The 25,829-nt window shown below is 72.4% G+C and overlaps 1 protein-coding gene across 2 annotated transcripts in view; it reads right to left on the minus strand.

The window, feature by feature from the left end:
• The window catches only part of NFATC1 (nuclear factor of activated T cells 1), a 44,654-nt gene extending 20,086 nt beyond the window's left edge, over window positions 1-24,568 (minus strand). For both annotated transcript variants that reach the window (XM_037508387.1, XM_037508386.1), the window contains exons 1-8: window positions 24,484-24,568; window positions 19,184-20,255; window positions 14,836-14,995; window positions 8,270-8,472; window positions 7,831-8,003; window positions 7,160-7,300; window positions 3,724-3,779; window positions 2,213-2,345 (exon numbers count right to left, since the gene is read on the minus strand). In XM_037508387.1, coding sequence (XP_037364284.1) covers window positions 2,213-2,345; window positions 3,724-3,779; window positions 7,160-7,300; window positions 7,831-8,003; window positions 8,270-8,472; window positions 14,836-14,995; window positions 19,184-20,255; window positions 24,484-24,568 — 2,023 coding nt within the window. The remainder of the gene's footprint in view (window positions 1-2,212; window positions 2,346-3,723; window positions 3,780-7,159; window positions 7,301-7,830; window positions 8,004-8,269; window positions 8,473-14,835; window positions 14,996-19,183; window positions 20,256-24,483) is intronic.
• Between the last annotated feature and the right edge of the window lie 1,261 nt (window positions 24,569-25,829).

Raw genomic sequence — 25,829 nt, forward strand, 5'->3', positions numbered from 1 at the left:
GTGTCTCGTGTGTGCTGCGGCTCCTGGAGCTGCAATGACGTCTGCCCTTGAATCCTCTGCCGGGGAGAGAGCCCGGGGTCGACGGGCCGTGCCCCTCCGTTCCTGTCCCGTCTGTCTGAGTGTGGCCTCTCCCCCAACGCACCCCGCCCTGCCTGCCCTGCCGAGACGGGGAGCAGCTGTTGGGCACCTCCTCAGAGGACTGAGCCTCCGGGCTGACGAGCCATCGTTAGCCGGACAGGCCCTGGAGCCTTCCTCGAGGAGCGGGTGAGGCTGTGCCGGCCGGTGTCCCGGAGCACCCAGGCGGTGACTGCAGCTGAGAGCGACCAGGGGCCCAGGGTGCCCCAGCGCTCCCCAAAGCCACGACGCGCCCTTCCTCCACTCCACCTGCCCGCCCCCAGGCTCGCGCCCCGGCGAGCCAGACACAGCCTCAGGCGGTGAGCTGGGAGGCGCGGGCCATGGGGCCACAGAGCCCAAGGGGTGCGGCCCCCTCGCTAAGCCCGGAGCCGGGGCCGGGGACCGGACGGCCCGCCGCGCAGACGCCCGGGTGCAGAGGGAGACGCAGCGTGAGAGCAGAGGCGGAGGCGAGCGTTCTCCACGTGCGTTTATTGAGTGGCAGGTCCATGCGGGGCGGCCACGCCTGAGCCGGGCCGGGGCCAGGGCTCGCTGGGCCCCTGCTCTTGGGGAGCTCACAGTCTAGGGGCGTGTGGGCATGACCAACCCAGGGGACATGGGGGACATGGGGGGTACCTGGGGAAGACTTGGGGAGCACAAGCCTGAGAGGAATGGGTCACCCCTAAAACAAGGTGGGACACGGTTGGAGCTGGGCACCACCTGTGAGAAGGGCCAGGGCGGTGTCCATGGGTGTAAGGCGGTGGGGGAGGGGCTGTGGGTGGGGTGGGGCAGTGGGTGGGGCAGGGTAGTGGGTGGAGGGGGAGGGGAGGGGCTGTGGGTGGGGGCTCTGGACGAGGTGGTGGGGTACAGGCTGAGCTGAGGGTGTGAGCGGGCTAGCTGGGGGCAGGCAGATGAGCGTGCACAGCTCTGCCTGCTGGGAACCTGGGGTGCTCTGGGCAGGGGTCCCCTGAGGGCGTGTGCCGGCACATAGGCCCTGCTCTCTCTGATCAGGGGTGTCCTTAAGCCCAGCCCTTGCAAACGGGGGCCAGGGACGCAGCAGAATCAGAGTCGGAGCCAGTTTCTAAACTGCCTTGAAAAGTGTTTTTTTATGCACCAAGGTTTGCTCTGAGCCATTGGGCTCTGGGCCAGCCACGCTCGAAGTTTAATGAGGAGGCAGCCACCACACCTGCAAGCACGACCCAGCGTTCTCTGTGGGATCTGGCGCCTCGCTGGGGAGGGCGGCACAGGGGCGCACAGGGGCGGCGGGACCCAGCGCGGGCAGAGCCCCCGGCCGGCGCCCCAGGTCCTGTTAGTCAGTCCGTGAAAGGCGTGGCTAGCGTCAGCCTGACCGACAGTCAGTTCTGTGGCTCAGCCTCCACACAGAGGTTCTAGATCTTTCCATCACTTAGTCTTTGGGAAAGAGCCATCCTAGGTTTAGAAGAACTTGGCCTCGTCCCAGAACCCTGACTTGACGAGGTGACAAGAAACCTGTTTGCCCTCCAGCCCCAGCGCGCCTGTCCCACCGCAGGAGCCCGTCAGGTTCTCAGACAGAGGCAGCAGCTGGAGAGCGGCTGGCGTGGCTGAGCTGACCCCCGGGGGGGCCGCGGCCGCTGCCCAAATGTGCCGAGAGGCCCGCCCCTCACGGCCACGGAAGAGAACTCACGACTGGGGTCACGACCGTTCCTGCAAGAGACGTCTGCAAAGCGCACAGGCCTGGGCTGGCCGGCGGGGAGGGGCTCGGCGGCCGAGAAATGGCCCCGACCGCGGCAGGACGAGCCAGAGGCCCTGCGGCCGGCACAAGCCCAGGACGCCCACGAAGCCGGCACCTCGGCGCCCCCAACACGCATCACGGGGCCCCGCCCGGCCGAGACCGCTGTGCCGGCTCAGGGGCAGCCCTTCTCCGCGGCTGTGGCAGACGTCCGGCGGCCAGCAGCGGTTGCCCCAACAGGCAGCCCCACAGCGATACAGGGAGATAATCTGAGGTGCCCCCGGGGGCGCTAAGGCCCTCAGAACGCGACTGGACGGCAGCCTGCGCCTGTCCTTCAGAAAAAGCCCCCCTGGGGCTCAGAGCGGGCCCCCAGGGGCGGGAGCAGGGGGTTACCGTGGGCGGGCAGGTAGGTGAAGTGCTGGCACTGGCTCCGTTTCCGCTTCCCGTTGCACACGTAGAAGCTGACCTGCACCGGGCTGGTGATCCTTTGATTGCGGAAGGGCGGGATCTCTACCACCAGGGAGTTCTGGCGAGAGAGGCGGAGAGGGGGCCTTGAGCGCCCACTGCGCGCCGGCACACGCCGAGCCCGACTGGGAGCAGCTGGGAGCGGCGGAGGCCAGCGTCGCCGGCCCAAGTGCGGGAGCCCCTCATTGAGGAGGATGCCCCCTTGTCGAAATCCCCCAAGTCAAAGCCGGGGGCCCCAGGGCGGCTGCTGTGGGGGTGTGGGCCCTCTGGGGGCAGGCGGGCTGGGCCCAGGCCGCGCCCCTGCAGGTACACCGAGGAGGACCCAGCACACGGCAGGTGAGGGAAGCTGAGCGGAGCCCAAGCTGTGGCTCGGGAGGGGCCGGCCCCGCACACCCAGCCCTGCCTCTCGGGGTGCCCGCGGCCTCAGGAAGAGAGGCTGGGCCTGGGGGCCTGGAGCTGGATGGGGGTGCCCCCGGGGAACTGCCAGCTCCGACAGCCCTGGGGGCGCCGTGTCAGGGCCGGGCCTGGGCAGCGGGCGCGTCTCCCCAGGGCAGAGCCCGGACCCACCAGGCACCGCCTGGGCCCCCAGGAGCCCCCATGTCGCTGCCCCACCCCTCCCTCCACCAGCACACCGGGCGGCTATGGGCTCTGGCCACCCCTGCCTTCCCCAGGGGAGGGGATGCCAGGCACCCTCGCGGAGCGTCGCGGCCAGGCGAGGGCCGGGGACCAGCACGTGCCCGATGGCCCGGCCTCTGCGGGACTGCGGCGGAGGAGCGCCGGCAACAGGAGCTCGAGGCTGCGGAGGCTGCGGTTGGCACCTGGCACCTCCGCGTGCGCCACCCAGTGCAGCTGGTGGTGGCCACCAGGCTGGGTCTGCCTTGCAGCTCAGCACCCACAGCCCAGCGGGCGAACCCGGCAGCCGGCAGCACAGCCAGACCGACCTCGCCTGCCCGTCATGCGCCAAACAAGCATGTGCTGAGCAACAGGCGTTCTTGGGGGGACGGAAGTGCTGGCTGCCAAGGACACTGGCATGTCCGGGCACGTGGCACCCAGGCAGGCCCTGCCGGGCTCTCCAGAGGATGGACAGTGGCAGCTAGGACCATGGAGGGTCCCAGCTGGGAGGCCTCGCCAGACACCCCGGCTGAGCGTCGGGGGCCCCTCAAGGCACCTCTGGGGCGAAGAGGCCGCCTTCCGCCCGCCCCCCCATCTCCTGCTGCCCCAGCCTCCCCAAGCCCGTCTGGGGCACGCCTGGCCGTCGTCCTCGTCCTCATATCGCTGGGCCTCGTTGGGACACTGCTCTCAGGATGCGCTCACCCCGCATCCGTCTCGTCTGGTTCCCCGTTATTCTCATCAGTCTTTTTATTTCAAGAAGCAAGAGGCTGTGGGCCAGAAGCCCCGTGCCCAGCCCGGTGACCCCGGAACGCCGCGCCCCGACTCACCGCCTTACACAGCTCCCTGTCAGTCTTCGCCTCCATTTCCCATACGTGGTGGCCATCTAGGGGGGAGATGCTGTCACCATGGGGCCTGCGGCGCCCAACCACGCCTCCGTCCAGCCGACGGGCACAAACCAGAGCCCCCAGGGGCCCCAGCCCAGGCCCCGCCGCAACCCACGGGGCGGTCACCAGGAGAGACGGCCACGCAGGCTGCGCCCCAGGGCCCGCCGTGGGGGACGCCACGAGCCCCGGGAGCCCGGCCTTGGCCTGGCCCCATCACCTGGAGGCAGCCACACCCCACTTTCAGGGAGACAGACCAGGATGTGCCCAGCCTGTAGAAAGCGCTGCCCGGGAGTTGGGCCGGCTTGAGCCCAGCTCCTGTGCCCATATGAGGTGCCCACGCCCAAGACAGTGACCGCCGCCCACTATGCCTCTGCTCTGGGCCTGGCCTCGGCCTGGGCCCCGCCCCGCTGTCCAGCAACTCCCCCTGACTTCTGGCCACCTCGGGACTCAGCCGCAGAACGGGCTTCCCCGCCGGCCCCGAGCTGGTCTGCCCGCAGCAGTGAGGGCCCCAGCCTGTCCTGCAGGCCGGGCTGCGGCAGCTGAGCGTAGGCAGGGGGAGGTCGCAGGGTCTGACCTCGTGCCCAGGCCCGCCAGGCCACACTGTCATGTGCAGCCACGCCGCAACTGGGGGCCCCACACACGCCTGGGCAGGCACACGCACCCTCCTGCCCCGGGCACTGGCCCCGCGTCCCGCAGCTGGGTCCGGCCGGTGGCCTCGGGTGTTGCTTCCGCTTTAAGATGAGCGGCTTGGAGGGCGAGTGTTGTGCTCAGGGCTGCGCCGCCCCGCCTGCTCAGGACGGGCCTGGGGCCGGGGCTGCCCGCCCACGGGAGCCAGGCCCTGCGCTGCGGCCCGGCCCTGCCCTGCCCCGCCTGCGGAGCTGGCCCGGCTGCTGTGGGCGGGCGGGGCCGGTGCTGGGAGGGAGCCCACGGCCTGAAAGGGCCTTTGTGTGGGGCTTATCGGGAGCTGCCTGGCTGCTGGGTAGGAAACTCTGCGCAAGCCCAGAAGTACAAACGTTCCGAGTCATTAGGGAATTCCCTGCAGCCTGAGTCATCGGAAAGGCTTCCCCGCCACGCCCGCGGCCGCCTCGGGGCGTCCAGGCAGGCCCCGCTGCGGGTGGGCTCCGCGCCCTGGGCCCAGCGTGAGGGCGGCGGTGACAAGTTCTGACCCTGACCTCGGCTCACGGCGTTCTCAGGGACGTGCGGGAACAGCCACGCTGGCCGCGGGCAGACTGAGCTGTGAGGAGCCCCCGATCGCGGGCCCTGGCAGGGGGGCCCCTTGCGCCGCCTCCTCCTTGGCGGCCGGCCACGAGCGGCTGTCTAACATGGCCTAAGGCCCCGCTGTGTGTCCGGCCCACAGGCTGGACACCAGGGAGCACCAGATGGATGGATGGGGCTGCCTGGAGTCTTGCGAGGCTGACCTGTGCCCCAAGAAGCAGCTGGAACCCGTTGGGGACTGGCTGAGGGCTGGGCTGGGGGCCGGACACAGGTCCTAAAGGGGATGGGTGGGGGCAGGGCGGCCGCACCGGTTGGAGCTGGCAGGCAGAAGCAGGCCCCACGCCAGGGCCGCCCCAGAGCCTGGCCAGCTGCATGTGCACGGGGCGCCCAGGTGAAGAGACGGGCATTCAGAGGCTCCCACCCACACTCTGGCATCGCGCACGTCCCCAGGCCCCATGCTCATGGCAACAGAGGGACCAGCCAGGCTGGGTAGGAACAACTGTGGCCGGCTAGCATCCTAGGGGAGCCCACAGGGGGAGTGCCCTGTTGAGGTGAGAGTCACACTGGCTTCTACAGCTGGTCAGTAACAGACCAAGTCACCAAATGTCCCTGAAGGGCTGGCCGTGGTAGCCACCCCCAAGGTTAGAGACCACAGGGCACCCCCGGGTGGTGAGGGCCAGGCTCAGCAATGCATAGGAAGCACAGCTCCAACCCCAGGCTGGGGTGTCTCACGTGGGGCGTCCCCCGCCAGGGGAGGGTGTCCATGGAGCATGAGGCACAGGGGGCCTGAGCCCCCCACGCCACTGCCCTGGGCCCTCCCCCCTCGGCTGATGCCGTCCCAGTGGGACCTGGCCTGCTCCAGCGGGGCCCAGCCGGTCACTGGGACCAGCCCCGGCAGCTGGGCTGGAGTGGCTGCAGCTGAAGGGGTGCCGAGGCGGATCTGCCCGCTGTTAGCCGGGCCACGTACCCAGCGGCTCCCCGGCAGAAGAAGCGCCTCCAGCAGCTCCAGCCCCCATCACACCTCCTGCCAGCTGCCTCCCAGCGCATGGAAGGGAGCAGCAACCTTGCCGAGGCCTGGGACTCGTGAGATTTTATCCTAAATTGAGTCAACAAAGCCAACCCGGAGAAGCCAAGGGCAGGAGAGGCCAGCATGGCCTGAGCAGATGTGAGGCAGCAGGGCGGGGGGCGCCAGCGCCCTCCTGAGACACAGCTGGGGTCCCTGCCCCAGCGTCCAGCACAGGGCTTGGCTCAGCGCGTTCTCTCCTGCCGCGTGTGGGCACAGGACAGGGGACAGCGCCCAGGGACGGGCACAGGCAGGGGTCCTGCCAGGGCGGGGCAGGATGGGGGAGCACACCACCGGTGGGGGCAGGCGCTTCCTTGGGTGGCCAGCCACGAAGGCGGGCCCTGCCGCGGAGGCGTGTCCAGGGGCAGGTGCGGAGCTGTGGCCTGTGCTGCACTCCGTGGTCCTGGCCCTGCCCTCTCCCCGCTAGCCGAAAGGTCAAGGCACTCGAGAATCAGCCTCCCCGCGGGCCCTTCCTCACGCTGCGCCTTGATCCGCGATTTGAAACACATTTTCCACTTAAGTGTGTGATTGTGAGCTTGTGCCCAGACCAGCTCCGGCCCTGCAGGAAGGCGGGCCTGGGGCCGGGCCGCAGGGCAGCCATTAGCGAAGCTTCCCACGCAGAAAACTCTGCGCCCGGGACTTGGGAACCAGCCCCATCCAGCCCCATCCAGCCCCATCCAGCCCCATCCAGCCCCATCCAGCCCCATCCAGCCCCTCCCGGCCCCTCCCGGCCCCTCCGGGCTCCTGCCAGCGCCCTGGCAGTGTCCAGCCCCCCCCAGTCTCCAGCCCCGCCCCCCAGCATCCAGCCCCTCCCAGTGTCCAGACCCCCCAGCATCCAGCCCCTCCCACACCCCCCAGCGTCCAGCGCCCCCAGCGTCCTGCCCCCCAACCTGGCAGCACAGGCCGGCCAGCCCCCCGCCCGGCCAGAACCACACCTGCATGGGGGTTCCCGGGAAGCAGCCTCGTGTGACCCACGGGCGCTTGTCACTCCCACAGGGACTTCCCCGTGACCCCCTCCCCAAGCCCACAAGGTGCTGGACACACAGTGCCCCCGTCCCCTGAGCCAGAGGTGGGGACCCCAAGGCGGCCGAGCCCGCGTACCTGGCGCCTTCTCCACGAAGACCACCTTGGAGTCCTGCAGGAAGTTGTGGCCCGACAGCACCATCTTCTTCCCGCCCAGCACGGGCCCGCTGACCACGCTCTGCTTGTCCACCAGGGGCAGCTCCTGGGCCGAGCGCTGGGCTGCGGGGCAGGGGGAGGCCACTGAGGGGGTGCTTGCCGCCCCCAGGCCCGGCTCCGCCCCCACAGCCTGACTCCGCCCAGACCTGGCCCCGCCCCCGCCCCAGCTCCTCCCCCAGCAGCCTGACTCCGCCCCCAGGCCCGGCTCCTCCCCCACAGTCTGGCTCCGCCCCCAGACCGGGCTCCTCCCCCCGCAGCCTGACTCCGCCCCCAGGCCCGGCTCCTCCCCCCGCCGTCTGGCCCCGCCCCAGGCCCGGCTCCTCCCCAGCAGCCTGACTCCGCCCCCAGGCCCGGCTCCTCCCCCCACCGTCTGGCTCCGCCCCCAGGCCCGGCTCCTCCCCCCAAGTCTGGCTCCGCCCCCAGGCCCCGCTCCGCGCCCAGCCCTGGGGGCGCCGTGAAGGCCTCGACCCCGCCGGGGTGGCTGCGCCCCGGCCCTAGGGGCCGAGCTCCTCACTGAGAGGGGCGCTCCGCTGGGGACCCCGGCGGGCGGGGGGCGGGGGTCCCCCAGACGCGCCGCGGGGAGCGGGACTCACAGCACTCGATGGGGTTCGAGGCCACCTGCAGCGACAGCGCGCGGCCGCCGGGCTGCGGGATGTGCACGCGGAAGACCAGCCGCACGCGCGTGTTCTTGCGCCCGATGTCGGTCTCGCCCTTGCGCAGCTCGATGTCCGAGTTCCGCAGCTTCAGGATCCCCGCGCAGTCGATGCTGCGGGCAGAGCCCGCCTCAGCCTCGGCCTCAGCCGCCCCCCGGCCCGGCCCGGCCCGGCCCCGGCCCGGCCCCCACCGGGCCCAGCTCGCCCTCCACGCCCGCTGGGGTCCGGGCCGCCCGGGCGACACCAGCCCGCCGGCCCCGCTGCCCAGATGCGGCCCCTCTGCCGTCCAGCACCCCCGGGCTCCCCCAACGGGCTCGCCCAGAACAGCCCGCAGCCCGCCGAGCGCCTGGGGCCGGGCGCGGGCCGGGGCTGCCCTTACATGGCTCGCATGCTGTTCTCCGGCAGCAGCGGGATCTCCAGGACCTTGGTGTTGGAGAGGAGGGCCTCGTGGCTGGTGGTGGACACGGTCTTCCCCGTGATGCGGTGCACCTGGTAGAAGGCGTGCGGCCGCAGCAGCCGGTCATCCGCCGTCCCGATGAACAGCTGCAGCGTGAGTGGCTCGCTGTCCACGTAGCCGTGCAGCTGCGGGAGAAGAGTCGCCTCAGCCTCCGCCCGGCCCTGAGCAGCGTGCTGGGGGCGCCATCGAGGCGGGCAGAGGCTGTGAGGCCCCTGCCAGGCCCCACGCAGCGGTCGCTCCCCAGCAGGGTCACTGGGGCGCCCTCACCATGGCACACGGGCACCGGCCCTGTCGGGGTCTCCTCACCTGCGCTGCGGCTGCCCCAGTGCTGCAGGGAGCCCCGCCCCGCCCACAGCCCGGACGAGACCCTGAACATCGGGCAGGAACCCTCACCTGGGGGCACGAGCAGACGGAGCGCGGAGGGCGAGCTCGCCTGTACCTGGACACCAGCCCTGCTCCACGGAGACCCTGGGCACCGAGCAGATGCCCTAGAGCGGGTAACCCCCCTACCCCACGCCACGCACGGGGCTCCTGTGGAACAGGCGGCGTCTGGGGCCGGACATGCTGCTCTGGCCGCCAAGCGCCCTCTAAATTGACAAGATGGCTTTGAGGAGGCAAATCCCGTGGGGACAGGAACACTGACTCCCCAAAGCAAGCACCCTGCCTAGAGCGGGGTCCAGGATCCACCCTGTTCCTGCAGGACACTCGCCACAGGAGGCGTCCCTGCCCTGCAGAGCGGACGAGACTGTCCACCTCCCAGGCTGCTGTGAGGACCGCACAGAAGTCTGAAAGAGCTCAGTGCATCCCTGCACAGGCGGCGCCCGCACGCGCAGGTGCACACAGGCGGCGCTCAGAGCCAGGGCAGGCTGACCTCAGAAGCACAGGCAGGGCACACTGGTGAAAAGGCCAGGACGCCTCTAGCAAGGCCGCCAAGGAAGAAGGGACGGAGTGTTAACAGGCAGTTGCAGGAAGAAAGGGCGACACCGCCTCGGAGCGGGACACGCAGGCCGAGCTCCAGAAGGAAAGGAGAGGACCAGCCCCCGACGAGCCCGCAGCCTCCTCGCATCCGCTTGCGCGGCATCAGCCGCACACGCCTGCCCACAGCCTCGCATCCATCGCGCGTGCTAGTCAGAGCCAAACCCGAGCCCCGGGGCCTGGGAACAGAACCGGACCAGGCCTGGCTGGCCGGCCTCAGGGCCCGCTGCTCGCTCACACGTGTCCCCCCGGCCACTGGCTGCGGCCCCCAGGCTCACTGAGACGCACATCCACGGCGCTGCTGTCCACCAGGGAGGCCCAGGGGCCTCGCCAGGGTCAGTGCTGGGCCCGGTCTGGGCGGAGCCGCCGCCCGGGCCTGAGCCCCGCTGCCGAGGGGTGGGGCCCCCAGGGAGCAGCCTGCCCGCCGGCCCAGCTGACGGACTCACTGAGAGACTCGCTCCACACTGGGCCCAGGCCCACGCTGCCGTGACAGGACGTGCAAAACAAACCCACACTCGTCACCCCCCCACTCGGCACTCGGCTCGCGCTCACGAGTCTCGCGCCGAAACACGCGCATCTGTCGCGCGGCGGGAGGCCTGTGTGGCGCCGGCCGCCGAGCCCCGGCTCACCCGCGCGTCTCCCGCGTGAGGACGCGGCGGCGCTGGTGTAACTGTGTCCTTCTGCAAACACGCCATTTCGGGAAAAGAAGGACTCTCTGAAGTTTAACCTGGGAGGCGGACGGCGATCACGGCCTGACACGCCAGCCTCGTTCAAGGAGAGCGACCTAACCACGTCAGAGGCCGCTGCCCGGCCCTCACCCGGCCCCGCACCGCACCTGTCCCGCAGCTTCACAGCTGCCGAGGCGCCCCGGCCGCTTCGCCTCAGCACGCTGCCGACACGCGAGTCCATGCGCGAGGCGGGGAGAGACCGCGTTTCCCCACCGGGCCACGTCGGTCTCAGCCCCGCCCACCGGCACGTGCTGACCGGACGGCAGGAGGACCGAGGGCGAGCCAGGCAGGGGCAGGCCAGGCAGGGCAGGCCAGGCAGGGCAGGCCAGGCAGGGCAGGCCAGGCAGGGGCAGGCCAGGCAGGGCAGGCCAGGCAGGGGCAGGCCAGGCAGGGCAGGCCAGGCAGGGGCAGGCCAGGCTCAAGCAGCCTGGGCAGGACCCGCCTCTTCGAGAGGGCAGCGGGAGGGGACGCGGCCACGGCTCTCGCCCACACTGTCCCGCTTTGGGCGGCGCAGGAGCCTGCGCTCTGTGCCTGTGTCTCAAGATCCCCTTCCAGACCCAAGGCCTCGCTGCAGACCCTCAGGAGACCCACCCTCGCTCCTGCAGCCCAGTGTGACGCCCCCTCCTGGGGCCCGCGGGAGCCCAGGGACTGCCTCCTCAGGTCCGGGCCCCGGGACAGGCAGGGGCACAGCCTGCCAGGCCAGAGGGGCCGTGCGGGCTGCACCCGCCCCAGGGACCATGGGCCGTGGCCGCCTCCCCACCCCGAGGCCGCGCCCGCCGCGCGGGCAGCAGGGAAGGAGCCCCATTAGTGCTGATCAAAGGCTGCTTCGCACGGAAACGCCACATTTAGCATCTCTAATTAAAACCACACTGAGAAGGCCCGGCTTTCCCTCCGCCGCGGGCGCAATGCCACGCAGGGCTGTGACACCCCCGGCCGCCCCAGACAGCCACGCCCGCGCTGGCCGCCCTGCCCCGCAGCACGGCGTCTGGAGGCAACACGCCAGGCGGGCCAGGACACAGGCGGGGCAGGGGCAGGCCCCGGTCACTGCGCAGCCCCCGTGGCCACGACCGCCCGCTGGACCCTGGCCCAGCCCAAGGCCCACCGCTGGCCCGGCCAGTGCCATCGTCCCTGCAGTGACTGCCCAAGTGGGGGGGCCCCACTGGGGTCAGGGCCCTGAATCTCCACCTTCCTTGGGGACAGCCCTTGGGCCCGTTGGTCAGACAACAAACCACACAGGAGCGGCTTCCGGGCCAGTGGGCAGCAAAGCGCACAGGAGCGGCTCCAGGGCCAGCAGCTACTCCCTCAGCACAGAGGGCAGTGGACAGAGGCCAGCGTTCAGGAGGACGCTTGACCAGGGGACCTGGCCACAAGTGACCTGACGCCAGTGGCGGGGCTGGTCCAAGGCCGAGGAGCAGGCCCTGTCACCACGTGGGCAGTACTGGTCACATCCTGTGCCCACATGACCCGACCCGGGGTCCAGGCCAGCCCTGCCCTGCCCCAAGGTGTGCCGGTCCCACCTCGGCTGTCTGTGCTGACGTGGGGCGGCCTGACGTGGAAGCCGCCGGGCTCTGGGGGGGGCCAGGCTGCCCAGGGCTGAGCCAGCCACCCCCCCACCACATGGCCCACCCCGGAGGCAGTGCGGAGGAAGGCGGTCCCCCCACCCCAGTCTCTCGAGCGAGTCCGTGGGGCCGGGATTAGGTGCTTGGGGAGGCAAAGGGTGGGGCTAAGGGTGTAGACAGTGGGGCCCAGCCAGGGGCTGCCCCAAGACACAGCTGCCCACCCCCCACAGGTCCCGGCCTGTGTTTCTCACACTGTCCCCAGGGGTATCGGCCCCGCCTGGCCCACCCTCTGCAAACCGAGACCCGAGGGTGGGCGAGGGAGGCCCGTTGCGCTCAGAGGGCCCGGCCGCTGCAAGGGTGGGGGCGGCACGGGTCATCGCCTGGCCTGGGAGCCGCCCCATCCGCCGAGCCCTCCCTGCACCTCATTCCCAGGTGAGTGCGGAGGCTGCAGGGGGCGCGGAATGAAACTGTGGAGCGGCTTCTGGAGACCGACGCAGGTCCGGCTGTGCCCAGCTATGCCCAGCTGTGCCGGCACCTATGGCGGGGCTGTGGCCCCTGCTGGCTCTGCATGTCCGTGGGGCCAGCAGGAGGGGCCACGTCCGCCCCAGCTGCATGGGGAGATGCAGCTGCAAAGTAGGGAGTCCTTTGGGGTGCATCTGCACACGGGGATGGAAATGCCATCTGCCCGCAGGCGCTGAAGAGGGCAGCGGCCGGGAACCCTGCAGCCTGCGCGGATCAGTCTCTGGCTGCAGGTCGACCAGCCTTGGAGCAGGGGCTCAGGTGGGGTCAGGTCACCCCACAGGGCGCTCAGTGCCCTCAGCCGCGGGCCCAGGTCGGCCTGTGGCCAGTTGTTTGCCCCGGCAACCTGTCTTCTGGCTTTTAGGGAGTCCTGGCTTCCCGGGACAGAGAGCCTGTCCCAGGGCGGTGGGTGCGAGGGCGGCAGACCAAACCAGCAAAGTGGCAGAAGCTTCGGACAAGTTGTGCCTGGACACAGAAGCAGTGGGCGGGTCCACCTGATGCATGGCCGGGGCGTGGCCTGTGAGGACGTGAGCGTCCAGCCGACTGGAGCGACAGTCGTCAAGGACAGGCTGAGCTCGACGCCGGTTTAACAGCCCGAGAGTCAAGCTGCTTTGCGTGGTTCCCGGCCCAGACGCCGCTCAGTCCACCCGAGAGCGGGTTCCCCCCCACAAGCCCTGGGCCCTCCTCAGCGCAGACAGTGAGAAAATTGAGACATTTTGGAGAAACCACGAAGCCTGAAACAGTATTTAAAATCTGCGGGTAGCCTGAGGAGCGCGTCTGTGCAGCCGGCATGTGCGGGCGCGGGGCTGGGCTGCACGGGGGGCGGGCGTGCAGGAGGGCCGCCGGCCAGTCCAGATGAGGCGGCCCGGACCCCACAGCGGGACCCCTGGCCGAACACTGGCCTCAGCTCCAGGACTGCCACCCTGCGGCCCAGGAGCTCGGCCAGCGGCCACGGCCCAAAACGCCACGCCTCGCCGGGCTCAGGTTCCCGTGAGGCTCATTATTTATTCACACGCAGCTGCCGCCTGCGGCTCCCGGGGCTGGTGAGCCGAGCGGGGCTGCTGACCCGCTGGCCCAGATGGCGTGGCCCTGCGGGGAGGACGACACCAGGCCAGGGAGCTCGGCTTGCAGGAGGCCGCGTCTGCTCTGCGCCGGTGTCCAGGGCGGGATGGCCGGGCTCAGGTCCGAGGAGGGCGGTGCAGAGTCCTGGTCTTCCGGGGACATGCTCTGTCCTCAGGACAAAGGGGATGTGCCACCCCTCCCCAGAGTACCAGGCTGGGCGGCCTGGGAGCACTGCCCCTTGAGACCAGGGAGAGGGTCCCTGCTGCCCAGACCCGGCCATGGCACCGAGGACGCTGCCGGGTGGGCGGGACATGGGAGAAGCAACAGCCTGAAGAGCAGCTCCGGCCCACGCCGAGGGCCCCGGGGGGCAGACGGGCAGCCCCTGTCCCCCGCGGAGGCCTCCTCTGGGCCGCAGACCAGGTTGTCCTGAGCCGCTTGCTCTGCAGCGGAAACAGCTTTTTAGCTTCAGCACAAGCCCCCCAGCCCTCGGCCTCAGCACAGCCGGGAACACGGCCGGCCCAGAGCCCCGGCCCCACCTGCCGCCCACTCGGCCCCGCCTGCTGCCCGCCACCCACTGCCCGGGCGGCTGGGTCACAGCCGGCTCCGCGGTCGCTGCTCAGACCCGAAGGGCCGTTGTCCCGCACTGGTGGCCTCGGCCGCCTGCCCTCGCCCAGTTTCTCGTCCTCCCATCGGGAAGAAAACAGACCCCAACGCCCCCCTCGGGGCCTGCCCAGCTTGGCCTGCCCAGACAGGAGCCCGCGCGCCGGCCAGCCGCAGACAGCGAGCCCCGGAAGGAGAAGCGCGGCCCGGCCCCTCCTGCACGCCCGCCCCCCGTGCAGCCCAGCCCCGCGCCCGCACATGCCGGCTGCACAGACGCGCTCCGCAGGCTACCCGCAGATTTTAAATACTGTTTCAGGCTTCGTGGTTTCTCCAAAATGTCTCAATTTTCTCACTGTCTGCGCTGAGGAGGGCCCAGGGCTTGTGGGGGGGAACCCGCTCTCGGGGCGGGGACACCCCAGCACAGCTCAGGAAGGGGGCGGCGACTCCCAGGGCTGCAGCGAGGAGCAGGGCGGCTGAGACGGGCGCTCCCCGCCCGCTTGCTCCCCTCCTGCAGCCTCGAGTGACGGTGGCACTCCACGGCCTGATTGGCAGGCGCAGCCTCCCCGCACCTGCCTCAGGGTCTTTGCACTTAGCACCCCTGGGGGACACATGGCCGAGTGGCTATTTAGCTAAATGCAGGCATTGCCTGACCCCCTGCCGGGCGGCTGTGCACAAAATGTCAAGCACCAGCCCGGCCCCCGCGCCTCCAGGCCGGCAGCAGGGAGGCCTGATGGCCCCGGCAGACACCCCCCAGTGCCCGCCACCCGCCTCCCTCCGATGGAGCCGCCGCGGCCCGGCCCCACCGAGAAAACAAAGATGGCGGCCTTGGTGGGCCCCCGGCCCCACGTCCAGCCCCCGCCCCACGTCCGTGCCCGGCTGCCCCCAGCCGCCACGGCCCCACGTCCGGCCCCCGCCCCCCCGTCCGAGCCCGACAGCAGCCGGCCTCCCCCTCGCGCAGCTGTTCTGCAGCTGCCCGGTCAGCGCCTCCCGCCCCGCGCTGGCCGCTGCGCGCTCCGGGCTGGGCCCCAGGGGCGGGGGCGGGTACCTGCACGCTGGGGTGTCCTCCGGCCGACGCCTTCACGGCCCCCCGGCTGCCCTCCGTCTCGTAGTGGGCTCTGTGGTGCGACTTGGGCTGCACCTCGATCCGCAGCTCGTAGGGCCCCGAGTGCGAGGGCAGCTGCCAGTCCAGGGCGGGCAGGGACGGGCTGCGGGAGAGACCAGCGTCAGCCCCGCCGACCCGCACCCCCGGCCCAGCCCGCGAGGACGGGACGGGCCCCGCCGAGGACGCCGCGGACGCCGGTCCCGCGAGGGACGGTCTGGGAAGACCTGACCCCAGGGGGGGTACCCAGCCTGAGCCCCCCAGGATCTGAGGTGTGTGTGCGGTGTGCGCATGGGGTGTGTGGTGTGTGTGGTATGTGTGTGGTGTGGTGTATGGTGTGGTGTCTGCGTGGTATGGTGTGTGTGGTGTCTGGCGTGGTGTGTGTGGGATGTGGGGGGTGTGTGCTGTGGGGGGGGTGTATGTGTGGTGTCTGTGAGGTGTGTGGTGTCTGTATGTGGGATGTGGGGGGGTGTGGTGTCTGTGGGGGGTGTGTGTGGGGTGTGTGGTGTGTGTGGTGTGTGTATGTGGGATGTGGGGGGTGTGTGGTGTGTGTTTTGTGTGTAGTGTCTGTGGTGTGTGTGGTGTGCGTGGAGTGTGTGTGACTGTGAGGTGTGGAGTGTGTGTGGGGGGGTGTGTGGGGGGTGTACGTGGGGTGTGAGTGTGGCTGGCAGCCTCTCGGTCAGGGGATTCCTGTGTCGTGCGTGTGTCTGGCGTGGCAGGTGCTCCTGGTGGGGCCGGCCGGGGGGGTCCGGGCAGGCGGGGGGCGGGGGCCACAGAGGGGCGCAGGCCGGGCCTGGGTGACGGCAGACCCCGCCCCGTGCCAGAGCAGGTCCTGGTGTGCGAACCCGCGCGGCGGCCCTGTCAGGACCTCCCTGGAGACGCCGCTCTGCTGCGCAAGGAGCAGGACGTCCATCCTAAAGCGGGCCTGGCCGGGCAGCAAGGGGCTGAGCACGCAGACCGGGCAGGAGACGTTGCCCACTCCAGCCCGCAGGCGTGAGCCGCGCAGCTGCCCCCACCCCCTCCGCCCACTCAGGCCCTCTGGGCGCCATCTGGACCCCAGAGGGACACGGTCCCTGGCCTCGGCGCCGGGGGCTGCAGTGCCGGGCCAGTGCCGGCCGCTCTGTAGGTGAAGCTGGCCTTGAGAGCCTCGAGCCCTCACATGCCGACCCCTCGCCCGCCGTGCTCAGGGGTGGCTCGGCCCGCCATCCAGGCTCGCGCTGTGGCCCCCGCCGCCAGGCTCTGCAGTCCGCCCTGCCCACACCGCTGCCAGTTCCCAGCATGGCCACCGCTCGGGCCCCTCCGGGCACTCACTAGTTCTGACGGGAGCAGCAGCGCTGACCCACGAGGGTGGGGGCTCGACGGCGTCCATCCAGCACCCAAATCTCTCACCCCCTTTGCTGGAGACAGAAACACTGGCCCAGAGCCTCAGGGCCCACCGGGGTGGGCACTGTCCAACATGCCCAGCGAGGGCCAGCCCCACACCATGAGGTCGCCAGGCTGAGTCTGTGGTGCACAGGGTCCCGCCACGAGGGCCCACGTCCCCAGACCCCACCAAGTGAGCAGAGCGCGAGGCCCACGCCCCCGGCCCGGACGAGGAGCCGGAGCCAGGTCCCCTCCCGTGAGTCCGACCCTCCCTGCAGACATCAGCGGCCACTGCCTCCGGGCCGCAGGGCGCTGACCGCATGGCCGTCTGCTGTGTGGAGGCTGTGCCCACGGGTGCCCACGGTGCAGGGCCGGCCAGGCCCCAGCGGCTCCCTGGCTCTGCGGAGGGCAGTGGGCCGGGTGCTGGTCAGTGGGCTACAGGCTTTCTGTCTGTGTAGACCAGTTCCCCGGGACTCCGGGGCCCCAGGGACAGCCTGGGTGCTGTGGTTGGCGTCCCCAAGCCGCTGGACCTGGGCAGCGCTCTGGAGACACAGCCCTGTCCGGGGCAGCAGCAGGGCCTCCCGCAGCGTCAGCACAGTCCTGGCCTGTCAGCGGGGCCCTGCGCCCCGGGCTCCTGTCCAGCCCAGGCCGCGCCCGGGACCACCCACCTGTGCTCCTGCAGAGGCCGCCCAAGCTCACCGTCCCTGCGGGCTCGTGTTGGCTGAGCTGCGCCTGCAGGGTTCTGCCCACACAGGACGGCCCCATGACCTTGGGCGAGCGGCCAGGATCTCCCCGGGGAGGACAGCTGGCCGCCCTGCGCAGCCACCCAGCTCCAGCACCCTGGGGTGCGTCCTCCCTCCGAGGCCGCCGAGGCCTAACCCTGGCATCCAGTGTCCAGGGCACCTGCCTGGCCCAGCGCTCCGGCCTTCCCACGGAGAGGGACCATGGGGCCCTTGGAGACACCCGGGTGGGAGTCGGGGCCTTGGCGTCACGTGGGGGATGCCCAGGGACGCCCACCTCTCGGGCTTCATCACAGGGCCCAAGTCCACTCGGCCCCTCATGTGGCTGGGCCACAGACACCCAGATACCCCTGGACAGCGAGTGCCCAGCACAGGCCTGGTCAGCAACAGGGTCCGGCAGAGCAGGGCGTGAGGTCAGGGACAAGCCCAGTGCACCTGCGGACAGGCCCTGCACCTGTGCCCAGTTCCCCCCGGGCCCCGAGGCCACCTGGGCCTCAGCCGTCCCCAGCTGACCGGGGCCGCTGCCCCGCCCAGCCCGGCCTCCTCTCTGGAGCCACCCACCTGGCCCTGCAGGGCCTGCCTCCGGGGACAGCCCGAGGCCGCTGACCGAGGGGCTGCTGGTCCCTCTTGGCTTCCTGTTCTTGCAATCTTGTGCCTTGGTTTCCCCTTGTGTAAACCGAGATGTCCCCAGGGCCCTGGGCGCCACAGCAGGACATGGGGGCAGGGCCAGGCCAGTGCCCTCAGGCCCCACCGGGCCCACAGGCAGGCACGGGTCAGACCCGCCCTTGCCGCCGCCTCCCGCGGGCACCACAGTCCCCCCCGCTTGCGCCCACAGAGACCTCCCTGAGGCATCGCCGCGCCCGCCAGCTCTGGCCAGACAGAAATGCCCGCATGGCCTCTTGGCCCGAACAGGATGGCCTGGCTCCAACCCCCAAGAGGCCCAGGACCTGTCTGGCCCCCTCCTCTTGGCCACGAGCCCCCACGGCTGTGCCCAGGGAGAGGGGCGTTGGGACAGACGCCTGCCCTGCAGCCAGGGGCGGGGTCTCCAAGACATGCCATGAAGGAAGCCCATGGGGCCGCAGCGGGGTCTCGGGGGTCAGCCTGGCCAGAGGCCCCAGGGCAGAGCCCCAGGAACGAGGACCCGCCACACTCGCCTGGGGAGACCAGCTTCCACAAGGGTGGCTGGGCCTTCGCTGCCCAAGGGAGGCAGAGCCTGTGGACTTTCCATGGGTGCCGGACGTGTTTCTCTAGACCTGGCTTTTACTTAAGGGAAATCATAGCGACGGGGCCACGGCAGAGGCTCTGGAGCTCCTAAGACGCCTCCGCGTGGACGTTCACGCGTCACACCCGGCTCCGACAGGCGCTGGTCTGGGGACAGCTGGACACGGCCGCTGCCTGCGCTGCCCAGCAGTGCACGTGCGGGCCAGACACAGCGTCCCAGAGCGCCGCCAGGTCACCACGGCCTCCTGCGTGCTCCCGGCGCCCCTGCCCTCGGGGCGGAGGCCGCACTGGGCGGCCCTACTGGGCTTGCTCAGGCCCAGCTCTGGCAGGGCAGGCTGGAGACCGAAGTGGACGCCCGCGCGGCCGCCCGCCCCAGCGCCTCTCTGTGCCCGCCCGCCAGCCGCCCCGCAGAGGGGAGCAGGGCAGAGCGCAGGGGCCTGCTGCAAGTGCCGCTGCGCTCGGGGCGAGCGCCCGTTTCACGCCTGATAAACGCCGGAGCAGGGCCCCCAGGGCCGCCAGTGCCCACCTGTTGGGAAAGCTGTTTAGTTAAAAATAAAAGCTCCAAGCTGAGGAAGTGGGCCCCGAGGAGCGGCCCCGCCCCCCAGGCGGAGCTCGGCAGCTGCGGCGGCACCGGCGGTGGGGCCTCCCGGGAGGCCGTGTTGCTCTGTGCGGGGCCCCAGGGACCGCGGGGGGCGGGGTGGGCCATCTGCCGGGGCGGCCATGGCAATCGAGGAGAGCAGGCACGGGCGGCGGCTCGGGAGCCCGGCCGTGCGGGAGGACAGGAGCTCTGTGTGCGCCGGCCACCCGCCCACCCACCCCCGGCCCGGCTCGGCTGCCCTGGCCGCGGAGGGGCCTCGAGGGGACACTCGGGCCTGGGGGCGCTGGCGGGCTGCGCGGGGCAAGGGAAGGGGTGGACATGGAGGGTGGCGCCAGGGATGCGCCCCACCTAGCGCCCGCCCGCCCGTGCTCACCTGGCGTAGGCCGCGGGGGACCGGGGCCGGGCCCAGGGGTAGGGGTGCTGCGGCACTGACAGGTACTGCTCGCAGAAGGCGCCCTTGCGGATGTGCTGGAAGGCGGGGAACTCCTCGGGCGGGAACTCGGCCGGGGGCGGCGGGGTGCCCAGGTCCTCGCCCGCTGGCTCCGTCTTGAGCGCGCCCGAGGGCACGTGGCCCAGGCCGGTCTTGCGGGCCTTGACGGGGACGCCCTCGCCCAGGTCCAGGCCGCCGTCGGTGCTCAGGGCGTTGATGGCGGCCACGATGGCGGAGCTGGTGAAGCGCGTGGAGTCGCCCAGCCAGCTGTCGTCCGTCACGCTGACCCGCGGGGAGCCGCGGGGGGACGGCGCGGGCGAGGGCTGGGGGGAGCAGGGCAGCTGCCGGCCGTCCAGGCCGTACTTCCTCTTGTTGCCGGGCGAGGAGGGCCGGGGCGAGCGGCCGCCCAGCCAGCTCTCCTCGGTGACGCTGGCGCGGGGCGAGGCGGAGGGCGAGGGCCTGGGGGAGCCCAGCAGGCCGCAGGCGCCCAGGCCGCGGGGGAAGCCCTCCTCGGGGTCCGTGGCCTTGGGGGACACGCAGGGAGACTGCCAGGGGGACGTCTGGGGGGACGCGTAGGTGTAGGAGCAGCTGGACTCGTAGGACGAGGCCTCGGAGTTGCAGCTCCGGGAGGACAGGCTGCTGGCCGGGCTCAGGCACGCGGGGTCGCGGTAGGCCTCCAGGTGGGGCAGGCCCAGCGTGGCGGTGGACGGCGAGCGCCTGGCGTGGGGGGCGACGTCCTCCACCTCTGCCTCCGGGAAGAAGGGGCCGTGGTGGTGCAGCCCCAGGTAGGGGGTGATTTCGATGCGGGGGCTCTCCAGGGCCGGGGCGCCGTTGGGCCTGGTGTGGCCGGCGGGGAGGAAGTAGCTGGGGGGCCCGCTGTCCACCGCACCGCCGTAGCCCGCGGGGTGGCCGGCCGAGAGGCCAGCGGCGGGGGCCTGCAGGTCGTGGCCGGGGGCGGACAGGGCGGGCAGCGGCAGCCCGGCCCCGAGGCCGGCGGGGTCATAGCTGTAGTGCTCTGCAAGGCAAAGAGACAGCAGGTGAGCGCGGCAGCCCCGAGCGCCCGCTGTCCAGGCTGCCCACTCCGTGGGGCCTCAGGCCGCAGCCCGGAGCCAGCCCCGAGCCCCAAGGCCAGCAGGCGGCCGCCCCACGCCCCGCAGAGTGCCCCCTCGGGCAAGCCATGCCAGGCCCTCCTTCCTCCTGCTCTTGACGCAGAATCCGCCCTCCCAGGCCCCTCAGCCACGGCCCATCTCCGGCCAGCATCCCCGCGGCCGCCAGCCAGGGCAGGAACCCGCCGGCCTGTCTGTGTCGCTGCAGAGAGCGGCGTGCCCTGCGCCCAGGGGCCGGGCCTGGTCACCGGATCAGGGGCGTTGGGTGGGGGCGGATGGGGGAGGGGGGCGGGGGCGTGTGGCGGGGCGCTGGAGTTTTTGATATGGGGCCCTGGCCGTTCAAGGAGACCTTCCTGGGCCAATGGCTGTCCAGGTGGCCGGTCACCAGCGCCAAGGCCCCCCCCAGGGTGGGCTGAAAGCTCAGACCTGGTCTCCCGTGGCCTTGGCTCAGGGCTCTGGCCCAGGAGCCGTCTTTCAGGGCAGACTGCCCTGCTGCCCGGCTAGAGCTAAGATCGCGACAGGCTCCTCAGAGCCTCAATCACGCGTGTAAGTCGCCGCTGACTGCTAGCCACGAGCACCCGCTAGCCGCCAGCCTGGCAGCGACCATGGCCGAGAGCCGCTCTCAGAGGGCTGGCTGCCCCTGCCTCCCGGGCCTGCCCCGCACCCGCCTCCAACCCGGGGCAGCCCCGGGCCTGCCCGCAGGGTCGGGGGACGGGCTCTACTCAAGGGGCGGCCCCGCGGCTGTGGCGCCGAACCCCAGGGGCGAGACCTGGAATTCAGGGCCTCCACGCACTGGGCACCGGCTGTCCGCAGCAGCGCGCAGGTGTCCATGGCAAGTGTCACCAAGCTCCAGAGCAGGCGGGCACGGAGAGACAGACCCGAGGCCGCAATCTGCTCTGGGGCACGGCCGGGGGTGCTGTAGACAGGGCCCCCCGGGGACCGTGAGGAGGCCCCACCCACTGGCCCCAGAGCAGGGCCGGGGGCTTATCTGAGCTCAGGGCGTGTGGAGGGAGGCTCGGCCCTGCCCGGCCCTGCCGGGCCCTCCCGGCCGTGGCACCTGGGCCCTGATTTGGTTTTACTGCCCACCGAAACCAAATGCGAGGCTGAGTATTTAACTACCCAAAGGGCGGCATTTACATGGGGTGAACGCGTCAGCGCTTTCAGGCTCTTGGCGCCAGGTCAGGACCTGTGGGGAGCACCCCCCCCACCTGTCCTGGGGGCCTCGGGGTGTGGGGCCCGCAGGGGCCCTATTTCAGGCAGGCGAGCTGGGGTGGGTGGGGCACAGGCAAATGTGAGGGGGCGGGTGCCCAAAACAGCAGCCAGCCAAGGTCCCCGCCCTCCTGCCCCTCATCCCTGAGCCTGGGGAGCAGGCTAGGCCCTAGGGGCACAGAGGTGGGCCGGGGTGCAGGCTGCCCCTCTGCAGTCTCAGTTGCAGCCTCAGCACATCCGCCCCGAGTAGGCAAGGCCCGGACCAGCACCCCCGGGCCCTGAGCCGCCACCCCGCATCCCCCCGCACTCAGCCGGGCCTCGGCATCTGCCACCCCTCCCAGAGGCCCAGGGGTCACCCCGGTGCCCACTGCCGTCCCACTCTGAGACGGCCCCGCAGACACCATCCGTGCCCGTCCCAGGCCCGGCCCCTTCGGCACCGGCTGGGCATGAGCTGGAAATAGCGCCGGAGCCAGCCTGGCGGCCCCCTCGCCCCGGCCGGCCAGCAAGGTTGTAATTTTGCAGGTAACGGAAGCGGAGCACTCCAGGCGGCCCGTGTGGAGACCAGGCCGTTGGCTCGGCAGCCCGGGCAGCCCCCGGTGGCCAGCGCCTGGACAGGCCACGGGCGGTGGGCGCTTGGGGCGGGGCGGGCGGGGCAGGGGGCCGCCTGGCCGGGCAGGACCCGGCGCCCCCGGACGCACCGAGCGCCCCGGCCCAGCGGGCCGAGAACCCCGAGGCTCCCGCGCGCCCGGCCCCGCGTCCCCAGCGGCGGCCAGGCTGGGCGCGTCCTGCTGGAAAACCGCGTCCACCTTCGCGTCCAGCGCGAGCTCCAGGGGAGCCGCCGCCCGCGGGCGTGAGTCACGCGTTATTTATATCCCGGCCCGCGAGCGGGGGGCGGGGGGCGGGGGCGTCCTCGCCGCGGCTGCCCCCGGGGCGACCTGCGCCCCCAGGACGGTCAGGGTCCCCGAGCCCGCGCCGGAGCCGGCCGGCCGGCTGTGCGGGGGGCGCTCGGGCGGGGGCGATGGGGGGCTGGTGGGGAAACCCTGGCGGGGGGCGGGGGCTCGGGTGGGAGGGGCTCGGCCGGGGCCGGTGGGGGGGGTGGGGGGGTCTCGGCCGGGCGGGGGCGGGGCGGGGCCGCGTCTGCACAGTCTGCGCGCAGGGCGCGAGCTCGCAGGCAGGCCCGGGGCGCTCAGGCCGCGGGGGGCCCACGGAACACCCCACGGAACACCCCACGGAACACCCCACGGAACACCCCGGCCTCCCGGGGCGGCCGCAGGCCGGCGCGGCTCCGAGCGGGGCGCGGGCCAGGAGGGCGTCTCCGCAGCCCCAGCCCCAGCCCCAGCCCCGCGGCCCTCCCGTCTGGGCGGGGGAAGGGAGCTGCGGGCGCGTCCCTCCGAAGCGGGGAAAACGGAGCATCTTCTGGCAGCTTCCTTTCCCTCCGGGGTCCACTACAACCAACGCGTTTTTCCAGACGCGCCTCCCGCTGGGGACCCCGACAACCCGGCGGCCGGCGCGGGGGCGCCCCGCCCCGCCCGGCTCCGCCGTCCACCGCGCAGGGAGGGCACCGGACCCCGGGGCGCCCGCGGACTCCCAGCCGCTGCGCTGGCGCGGGCAGGGCGCTCCCGCCAGGCCCGCAGGCGGACCCCAAGCCCCTGCTGCGGGGGGCACTGCGGGGCCACCCTGACGCCGCCCGGCCGAGGTGAGGCCGGCTGAGCTCCCAGGGGCGGGTGCCCGGCTGGACCAGGGCCCTGCCCCACCCCGAGGGCCAGCCCCGCGCGCCGCCCGTGCGGACCACCCTGTCGCAGGCGCCCAGGGCCCCGCCGCCCGCACCCGCCTGCCGCAGGGCTAGCGCCTGACCCGTCCGACCTCGGCGGAAAATGCGGACCGCGGCCAGCGCCAGGGCCCCAAGACCTGCCCGCCAGGCGCGCCCAGGCCATGCAGGCCTCTCCCAGTGGGGGGTGTCCAGGCCCTAGGACACCGGCCAGCCTGTCCACGTGAGGCCACAGCTGACCCCGACCGGTCTCCAGGCAGCGGCCGCTGCAGCTCAGGGCGGCGGCTGTGGCCGGCCGGGGAGCTCGGTCCGGCCTGCGCCGCGGGGCACAGGGCTGAGCACCAGGCGCCCGAGCTGGGAGCCCGGCGGGCCAGGCAGTGTCTCCACCGCCACCCCCAATTCTCCCCAGACAAGCACCCCCAACACACACACACCGGCCTTGGCCCCCCAACAGCGGTGCCTGGAGGCCCCCAGCACGGGGTGGGCCCGAGAAGCCAGCAGGGGGCTGTGCTCCAGGGGTGCAGGGTTGGGGGCCGGGTTGGGGGGGCGGGACCGTGGGGGGGGTTGTGGAGGGGGGGGGACGGGGCGCGGGGGTGCATGGCCGTCGCGTGCCAAGCCCCCCCAGCCTCAGCCCGCGGGGGGCGGGCCCGGAGGGTTCGGGGCTGCCCCAGCGCCTCTGGCCGCAGGAGTCTCGGGGTCTGGAGCGGGGCCGGGGGTCCTTGGTGGTTCTTCGACGGGAACCTTTACTTTTGGCAGCGACCAGAAAACGGAAGAAGCCGGCGCGGCTCCGGGGCCCGCGCGCTGGTCTGGGGGGCACCGGCCGGAGGGTCAGGACGGCGCGCCCGGCCCCCCCAACACCCCGGGCCGCGCCCTCTGCCCGCACGAGCCCCGCGCCCCGTGGAGGGGAGGGGGGCGGCGGCCTCGCGCCCAGACACAGGTGGGCCCCGCCGGCCCGCGGCTCCCGCCGGGGTTCAGGGGCGCCCCCGCCCACCCCGCTCCCCGCGAGGGGACCCGGGTCCTCCCGGCTCTGCGCCCGCGCAGGACCTGGCCGCGGGCGCCCTGGGGCGGGGCAGGCGCCACGGGACGGGACAGCCGGGGCGCCGGGGAGGGGGCGGGGGCGGGGGGCCCCTCCCGCGCCCCCGCCCGCCGGGCGCACCCACCTGGGGCGGCCGTGGCGCCCTCGCCGCTCTGGTTAAACTCGAAGAGGAAATCGAAGTCGAACTCCGGGTCCTCCAGCCCCGTCATGTCGGACGGGCCGGCGGGGCCGGCGGGGCCGCTCGCCGCGCGGCTCAAAGTCGGGGTCCGGTCCCGCCCGGGCCGCCCGCCGCCGGGGTCGGGGCGGCCGGGCTCCCCGCGGGGCCGGGCGGCGTCGGAGCCGAGCGGGGCCCGCGGCGGGCGCGTCCCGGGGGCGGCCGGGTCGCTCGGCCCCCGGCCCGGGCACCTGCGGTCGCCGCCGGCTCCTGCGCCCTCGCCCGGCGCCCGGTAACGTGACCCGCCCCTCCCCGCGCCCCCCCGCCCGCCCCGCCCGCCCCTCCCCGCCCGCCCCGCCCGCCGTTTCCGGGTCGGCGCAAACAGGCCGCGCGCGGCTTCCGAGCGCCGGAGGAACTCGGGGCGCCGCGCCCCCCCCCGCCCGCCCGGCCCGCGCCCCGCCGGGAGGCGGCGAGGGCCCGGGCGCCCGCGGGGCCGGCGGCCGCTGATCCCGGGGCCCGCCCGCCGCGCCGGCCCGCCGAGGTGCCCGGAGCGCAGAAAAGAAAGTTTGCGGAGCCGACTGGGGCGCGCGCGCCGCGGCGCAGGGCCGGCCCCGGGGAGCACGTGCCCGCGGCCGGGGGGCGCCGGGGCGGACGCCTCCCCCGGGCCCCTCGCGGGACAGCGGGGGCGCGCGCGCCCACCCCGGCCGCGTCCTCCAGGCCCCTGGCTGTCCCTCCCGGGCCTGGCTAGCCGGGACCCCGCGTTTCATAAATGGGTCCGGCTGGGGCCACGGCCCCCAACACCCCGTGCGCGGCACTGCGGCCTGCGGGGCGCCCAGCAGTGACCCCGCAGCTCCCCGGGCCGGGTTTGAACCCCTGCAGGGCCCACGGGGCTCCTTCCTTTCACTTTCCCCAGCTGTGCGCCTGACTTTCCCGGTTTGGCACCGCGGCCAACATCTGGAGTGGCAGCGCAGGGTGACGGGGGCGGGGCCGGCCGGGCAGGGGACAGGCCGCCCTGCCGCGGACCCGCTGTCCTCCTTTCTGCGGGGCCTCAGGCCGGGGGCGCTGCCGCTTCCAGAATCAGCCCGCGTGTGAGCAGCGGCCGCTGCGGCCGCCCCACAGGCCCCCAGTGCTGGCGCCCGGCCGGACGGCCTAGTGGCCGCGGGGACAGCGCGCACCCAGCTGCCCGTCGCGGGCTGGTATTTTGCTTTGTTTTCGTTGCTGGCCTTCGGGCAAATGGAAGTTCTGTTTTCTGTTGAGAAACCGAAAACATTTCATCTTGTCTCTCTCTGTGTTGTGTTTCCTTGAAACTTCAGTCA

This window comes from Talpa occidentalis, unplaced genomic scaffold, assembly GCF_014898055.3.
Source record: "Talpa occidentalis isolate TD23 unplaced genomic scaffold, MPIMG_talOcc4v2.1 talOcc4.13, whole genome shotgun sequence".
Lineage (NCBI taxonomy): Eukaryota > Metazoa > Chordata > Mammalia > Eulipotyphla > Talpidae > Talpa > Talpa occidentalis.